Source organism: Bufo bufo, chromosome 8 (genome assembly GCF_905171765.1).
Source record: "Bufo bufo chromosome 8, aBufBuf1.1, whole genome shotgun sequence".
NCBI lineage: Eukaryota > Metazoa > Chordata > Amphibia > Anura > Bufonidae > Bufo > Bufo bufo.
The window spans coordinates 6,356,920-6,364,746 of record NC_053396.1 but is presented as its reverse complement, the minus strand read 5'-3'; the positions used below and the strand labels follow the sequence as shown (position 1 = coordinate 6,364,746).

Below are 7,827 nucleotides of genomic sequence, written 5' to 3'. Positions count from 1 at the left end.
TTGGTGGCACAGTGTGCGCCCCCCTCCCTCTATAGCATTAACAACATTGGTGGCCAGTGTGCGGCCTCCCATCTTGCGCCCCCCCCCCCCCCGATCATTGGTGGCAGCGGATTACTAGCAATAGTACCAGATTCATACTTACCTGGGAGCTGTGATGTTCGTGTCCGGCCGGGAGCTCCTCCTACTGGTAAGTGACGGTTCATTTAGCAATGCGCCGCACAGACCTGTCACTGTCACTTACCAGTAGGTGGAGCTCCCGGCCGGACACGAACATCGCAGCAGCAGGTAAGTATGACTCTTCAACTATTGTACTATTGCTAAGTAACCATGGCAACGAGGACTGTAGTAGCGTCCTGGTTGCCATGGTTACCGATCGGAGCCCCAGCGATTAAACTGGGACTCCGATCGGAACTCCGCTGCCACCAATGATGGGGGGGGGGGGGGGGGGGATGGGAGGCCGCACACTGGCCACCAACGTTGTTAATGCTATAGAGGGAGGGGGGGGGGGCAATGGGGGGCGCACACTGTGCCACCAACGATTTATTACAATAGAGGGAGGAAGGGGGGGGGGGGGCGCACACTGTGCCACCAACGAATTATTACAATGGAGGGAGGGAGGGGGGGGGGGCGCACACTGTGCCACCAACGAATTATTACAATAGAGGGAGGGGGGGGGGGGGGCCGCACTGGCCACCAATGATATTCAAACTGGGGAGGGTCTGCCCCCTGCTGCCTGGCAGCCCTGATCTCTTACAGGGGGATATGATAGTACAATTAACCCTTTCAGGTGCCGCACCTGAAGGGGTTAATTGTGCTGATCACGGCCCCCTGTAAGAGATCAGGGCTGCCAGGCAGCAGGGGGCAGTCTTGTACACAGTTTGTAGTGTATTCTAACTAGAAGCGTCCCCATCACCATGGGAACGCTTCTGTGTTAGAATATACTGTCGGTTCTGAGTTTTCACGAAGTGAAAACTCAGCTTTGAAAAAGCTTTATGCAGACGGATCTTCGGATCCGTCTGTATAAAAACTAAACTACGGCCACGGATCACGGACACGGATGCCAATCTTGTGTGCATCCGTGTTCTTTCACGGACCCATTGACTTGAATGGGTCCGTGAACCGTTGGCCGTGAAAAAAATAGGACAGGTCATATTTTTTTCACGGCCAGGAAACACGGATCACGGATGCGGCTGCAAAACGGTGCATTTTCCTATTTTTCCACGGACCCATTGAAAGTCAATGGGTCCGCGAAAAAAAACGGAAAACGGCACAACGGCCACGGGTGCACACAACGGTCGTGTGCATGAGGCCTAAAGAGAATTTCAACTGATGGGGTAGAGTTCCATCCGTCGGAACCTCCATGGCCACTTTTGGCGTCAATATCACTTCCTTAATGTTCTGCTTCATAGTTAGGGCGTGACAACAAGGTCGAATTGCGACATTGCAAGCAATAAATGCCAATGCGGTCGCAAATGCAAGATACAATAAAAAGTACTGGCGGCCATATTGGAATTTTTGCTATCGATCCGTGAATTTATCCCCATAGGGAAATATTGAGGTTGTGGTAACGCCACAAAGCTCTTCCCTAATGTAATAATATGCATTTTCTACTTTCGTGAGTTGCAGGTTCCTTGTACATAGAGGCCACCTCCTGCTTAAGATCACAAAATGGCCACCGCCGGTTTAAGATGACGTTACCTTCCTGCACGTCCTCATGATTATTCAAAATCGACCCCCTTGGCTGCTTTTTTACTACAAGGAAAGATCAGGTTCATGTTAGTGTTCAGTATAAAGGGATGCAGCCTGTAGTGTAAAGTACAGTGGTTTCTATTCTGGCTGTGACAGCTCATCAACATGTATAATATATATATTATATAATATATCCATATACGGTATATAGTATAGACTAGAGGAGAAAGTGTAGTCACTGGTATACACCTAGACATAGCCATGACAACCAGAAGGAAAAACCTCCATGCTTTACACTGAAGGTGTCTATGAAGTACGAGACATCACGTTACCTCTTACAGCCAGGATTAATAAGCGATTCCCCGGGGAGCCTCTTCTTCACCTGTGAGGACGACCCCCCAAAACCTTTCTTTCTAACATCTGAGAACAAAAAGAAAATTGAAGGGATCTCCAATCTCCTCTGTGCAGCCATTTCTTAGTTCTAACTGTGCCAGGGAAAGCTGGGTGACATCTATAGGAGCTGTAATGGCGGTCATCCAGCTTTCCCTGACGGAGAAAAAAAAATAAAAATAAAAATTTTGTACAGGTTTCCCCCAAAACCCATTTGTGCAGACATTCACCCACCTGGAATAAGGAGCAGCTGGTTCCTCTGCGATTGCTTCGCTGGACTGACGGACGGAGCGGCGCTGTCCTCCCTATCTAAAAAGATGTTTAATACTATTTAATATGGCGTCCTTTACTCCAGTCACATCCAAAGCTGCATCTCCTAGAAAACAAAGCTATTCCTTCTCTAGCCAGACTCCGAACCAGCAGGGGCCAGCACTCTGGATATTTGCTGCTTAGCAGGAAAAATCGCAGAATTCTGAATGCAGCTTTGCATGTGACTGGAGTATAAGAAGTCAATATACAAAGTTACTCCAAATGCGCAGTTCTACTCTATGGTGCCTTTAAAATGCCCTGGATTACCAGTCCACAGTAGTTTACAGGTAAGGGCTCATGCACACAAACGTATTTTCTTTTCGTGGCTGTTCTGGGTTTTTTTGCAGAAGGTATGTGGAACCATTCATTTCAGTGGTTCCGCAAAAAATTCATTCCGTTTCCGTATGTCCGTATTTCCATTCCGCAAAAAAAAATTGAATACGTCCTATTATTGTCTGCATTACAGACAAGGATAGGACTGTTCTATTAGGGGCCAACTGTTACGTTCCGCAAAATACGGAATGCACACGGACGTCATCCGTATTTTTTGCGTATAGCAAAATACATACAGTCGTATTGCAAGTCTGTTGCTTGCAATACTGTTTTTTACCACCGTTGGCAGCACTGATTTTCCATATATTTCAATGCAATTGATCGATTATTACACATTACCGCAAATGTTGACTGTACCTTTAAGAAGCGCCTCTAAACTCCTCACTCGATCTGACAAGTGGAATAACACATCTTGCACCTGCGCTCGCGCCTCAGAGATGGGAACCTTTAAAAGGTCCAGGGAAAACTTCCCAGAATCCACCTGGAAAGACAAGCTCGCAATGCTGCCCTGCACCTCTAGAAGCGGGGGGCTGCTCTGGAAGTGTTCCCTGTAGAAAGACACAAGTTTTGGGGGGAATTCATTAGCAGGACATGTATTTAGGGCCACACGTTGGGGCCCCTTTGTAAGAAATGGTCGTAGACAAGCTGGCCACTGGGTGGACTAAGAGAACATGGAGCCGTGAACCTCCCTCCATGTATTTGGCTCACCGCTAAAACCACACGATACCCCACAACATGGCCACCACCACTGACCCCCTTGCTTTGCCCTCCAAAAAAATGGTGCCACCACCACTGAGAACTTACCGCAATTTGCTCACCAGATCACGTGAGGTCACATTACGAACCGCGTCCTAAAATACAGAAGTCACGGGTAAAGAACGGTGGGTGATGATGTCACATGACTATAACATGAGGTAATGAGATGGGCCTACAGGAAGTCACCCTGCCCAATCAGAGTCACACAGCCCCCTTACCCATTCCTCCAGGGCCTCCTCTATGGGGTCCGTCCTCCACACTTCATTGCTGTTAGTCACACTAGACAGAAACAAGGAGATGGAGTGACCATAGAGTAGTAAATATAGGGATCCATACCGGCCAGCTTTATGCACCACCCATTTTTATAGAACACGACCTTAATATACAGCGTTTGAATCACAAATAGTACCTGTGACTCCTTTCAGCACACCCTGAAAATACAGCCCCCAGGCCAGACCCCCTAAACAAATAAAGGCAGATTCGGCTCCCCTCCTAAACAGAGAACCAAGACCAGACCCCCTAAAAATGATCCTGAATAAAGATAGTCCAGACTCCCTAAAAAACAAACAAAAAAAAAAAACACACCACGACCTTAAAATACAGACCCCCTAAATAAACAAACAAACAAACAAAAACATATAATATATACTCCACTCCCAAAAATATACAGACCCCAGACCGGACCTCAAACTACCCCTTTACAGACCCCACAACAGACCACAAACTACCCCTTTACAGACCCCAGACCAGACCTCAAACCACCCCTTTATAAACCTGAGCCCTCAAACTATTCCTTTTCCAAACCACAGACCAGACCTCAAACTACCCCTTTACAGACCCCAGACCAGACCTCAAACTACCCCTTTACAGACCAGACCTCAAACTACCCCTTTACAGACCAGACCTCAAACTACCCCTTTACAGACCCCAGACCAGACCTCAAACTACCCCTTTACAGACCCCAGACCAGACCTCAAACTACCCCTTTACAGACCCCAGACCAGACCTCAAACTACCCCTTTACAGACCCCAGACCAGACCTCAAACTACCCCTTTACAGACCCCAGACCAGACCTCAAACTACCCCTTTACAGACCCCAGACCAGACCTCAAACTACCCCTTTACAGACCCCAGACCAGACCTCAAACTACCCCTTTACAGACCCCAGACCAGACCTCAAACTACCCCTTTACAGACCAGACCTCAAACTACCCCTTTACAGACCCCAGACCTCAAACTACCCCTTTACAGACCAGACCTCAAACTACCCCTTTACAGACCAGACCTCAAACTACCCCTTTACAGACCAGACCTCAAACTACCCCTTTACAGACCAGACCTCAAACTACCCCTTTACAGACCAGACCTCAAACTACCCCTTTACAGACCAGACCTCAAACTACCCCTTTACAGACTAGACCTCAAACTACCCCTTTACAGACCCCAGACCAGACCTCAAACTACCCTTTTTCACACCCCAGACTAGACCTCAAACTACCCTTTTTCACACCCCAGACCCTCCACTGCAGATGCCAACAGATGGTGCCCAAGTAGTGCCATACATGCTCAAAATATGTCCTTGGTCCAAACCGCACTGCCCCTTTAACCCCCTCTAGGCATCATGACAGGCACCCTCTACATTTAAAGGTATTTTTAGGGCTGAAACGTGTATACATTATAGTGTAGCCGTCAGGATTACAGACCTCCCGTCCCAAGGGTCCCTCTTTTTGACCCAAGTCCCTCTTTGCTCATTAAATGTCCCTCTTTTAGGTCTGAGGTGCAGATTTGTACATTTACAATATTGATCCAGAATGTGTTTCTCTGGTATATATATATATATATATTAAAGCCCGTCTTTTGGGATTTTACAAATTTTTATATTCAGCTAATTGTTCTGCTATTGTGTAAAAGAAAAACTATCGACATATATAAATATGCAGGAAAATGGGATCTTTCACCCAATAAACCACGAGTGTTCCTCTTTGACCGTCCAAAAAGTTGGGCGGTTTGGGATTTTACGCCTTTTATATCTTTTTGTTCTTTTTTGCAGATACTTCTGACAGCAAGAGTTAATCATCCCCATGCACCATGCCCACCTCCAGGAGCCTAGTGGTGGCCATTACTCACTGTATCCTGAGGTCGGTGCCAGTCTGGACTCTGCAGAGGCACAGGTACCGCTGGCTGGCATGGCTGACCGTGCACAGGGTGGACCAGGGCTCAGCCTCCATTGTCAGTAGTAAATTCAAACTTCACTTCCTGCAACAGGAGGAGCTGAGACCATGATGGGAGTGATCTGCACACCAAAAGCCAGGGCCATGGGAGGAGGCTGCGGGGATTAACCCTTAAGGCACCGTGTTTCTCTTATAATTGTAGAAGGATGACCTCCATCATTGTCACTGACACTGGCCACCCGCAGACAAAAACGGAAACAAAACCTACGGCGTAAAGTCACCAAGTGCAACCTCGACTTTACGAATAGACAGACATACCATTCATGTTCTGGAGTCTGGGAAAGCTGGGTGACAACCAGTATAGCCTCCCTCATTGCTGTCATAGAATGGCTGTCACCCAGCTTTCCTAGACTCCTGACTGGCTGATCTGCCTAGTTATGTACTGACACATCCCCTGCTTCTATATTTCTGTGCAACAAGGCAGATTTACCTTTCAGGAGTCTAGGAAAGCTGGGTGACAACCAGTAAATCCATCATTGCTCCCATAAAGGTTGTCACCCAGCTTTCCTAGACTCCTGAATGGCTAATCCGCCTAGTTATGTACTGACACATCCCCTGCTTCTATATTTCTGTGCAACAAGGCAGATTTACCTTTCAGGAGTCTGGGAAAGCTGGGTGACAACCAGTATAGCCTCCCTCATTGCTCCCATAAAGGTTGTCACCCAGCTTTCCTAGACTCCTGACTGGCTGATCCGCCTAGTTATGTACTGACACATCCCCTGCTTCTATATTTCTGTGCAACAAGGCAGATTTACCTTTCAGGAGTCTGGGAAAGCTGGGTGACAACCAGTATAGCCTCCATCATTGCTCCCATAAAGGTTGTCACCCAGCTTTCCTACACTCCCGAATGGCTGATCCGCCTAGTTATGTACTGACACATCCCCTGCTTCTATATTTCTGTACAACTAGGCAGATTTACCATTCAGGAGTCTGGGAAAGCTGGGTGACAACCAGTATAGCCTCCATCATTGCTCCCATAAAGGTTGTCACCCAGCTTTCCTAGACTCCCGAATGGCTGATCCGCCTAGTTATGTACTGACACATCCCCTGCTTCTATATTTCTGTACAACTAGGCAGATTTACCACTCAGGAGTCTGGGAAAGCTGGGTGACAACCAGTAAATCCATCATTGCTCCCATAAAGGTTGTCACCCAGCTTTCCCAGACTCCTGACTGGCTGATCTGCCTAGTTATGTACTGACACATCCCCTGCTTCTATATTTCTGTACAACTAGGCAGATTTACCTTTCAGGAGTCTGGGAAAGCTGGGTGACAACCAGTATAGCCTCCATCATTGCTCCCATAAAGGTTGTCACCCAGCTTTCCTAGACTCCTGACTGGCTGATCTGCCTAGTTATGTACTGACACATCCCCTGCTTCTATATTTCTGTACAACTAGGCAGATTTACCATTCAGGAGTCTGGGAAAGCTGGGTGACAACCAGTATAGCCTCCATCATTGCTCCCATAAAGGTTGTCACCCAGCTTTCCTAGACTCCCGAATGGCTGATCCGCCTAGTTATGTACTGACACATCCCCTGCTTCTATATTTCTGTACAACTAGGCAGATTTACCACTCAGGAGTCTGGGAAAGCTGGGTGACAACCAGTAAATCCATCATTGCTCCCATAAAGGTTGTCACCCAGCTTTCCCAGACTCCTGACTGGCTGATCTGCCTAGTTATGTACTGACACATCCCCTGCTTCTATATTTCTGTACAACTAGGCAGATTTACCTTTCAGGAGTCTGGGAAAGCTGGGTGACAACCAGTATAGCCTCCATCATTGCTCCCATAAAGGTTGTCACCCAGCTTTCCCAGACTCCTGACTGGCTGATCTGCCTAGTTATGTACTGACACATCCCCTGCTTCTATGTTTCTGTACAACTAGGCAGATTTACCATTCAGGAGTCTGGGAAAGCTGGGTGACAACCAGTATAGCCGCCATCATTGCTCTCATAAAGGTTGTCACCCAGCTTTCCCAGACTCCTGACTGGCTGATCTGCCTAGTTATGTACTGACACATCCCCTGCTTCTATATTTCTGTACAACTAGGCAGATTTACCTTTCAGGAGTCTGGGAAAGCTGGGTGACAACCAGTAAATCCATCATTGCTCCCATA

General features: G+C 47.6%; 1 protein-coding gene across 1 annotated transcript; it reads right to left on the bottom strand.

Annotated features, from left to right (window-relative positions):
• Positions 1-1,315: 1,315 nt before the first annotated feature.
• On the bottom strand, positions 1,316-5,735 carry PAXX (PAXX non-homologous end joining factor). The gene is made up of 7 exons (XM_040404857.1): positions 5,606-5,735; positions 3,696-3,756; positions 3,526-3,572; positions 3,079-3,269; positions 2,314-2,388; positions 2,022-2,109; positions 1,316-1,752 (listed from the first exon to the last, which is right to left on the bottom strand). The coding sequence occupies exons 1-7, from the start codon at positions 5,704-5,706 to the stop codon at positions 1,719-1,721; spliced, it is 597 nt and encodes a 198-aa protein (XP_040260791.1). The 5' UTR covers positions 5,707-5,735; the 3' UTR covers positions 1,316-1,718.
• Positions 5,736-7,827: the final 2,092 nt, after the last annotated feature.

Excerpts from the sequence above, each read along its gene's own strand:
- PAXX (XM_040404857.1), bottom strand. The coding sequence starts at position 5,706 with ATGGAGGCTGAGCCCTGGTCCACCCTGTGCACGGTCAGCCATGCCAGC. Across the intron at positions 2,110-2,313 it reads CCAGCTGCTCCTTATTCCAG|ATGTTAGAAAGAAAGGTTTT; the intron begins GTGGGTGAATGT and ends TTTTGTTCTCAG. Across the intron at positions 1,753-2,021 it reads ATTAATCCTGGCTGTAAGAG|TAAAAAAGCAGCCAAGGGGG; the intron begins GTAACGTGATGT and ends CTTTCCTTGTAG.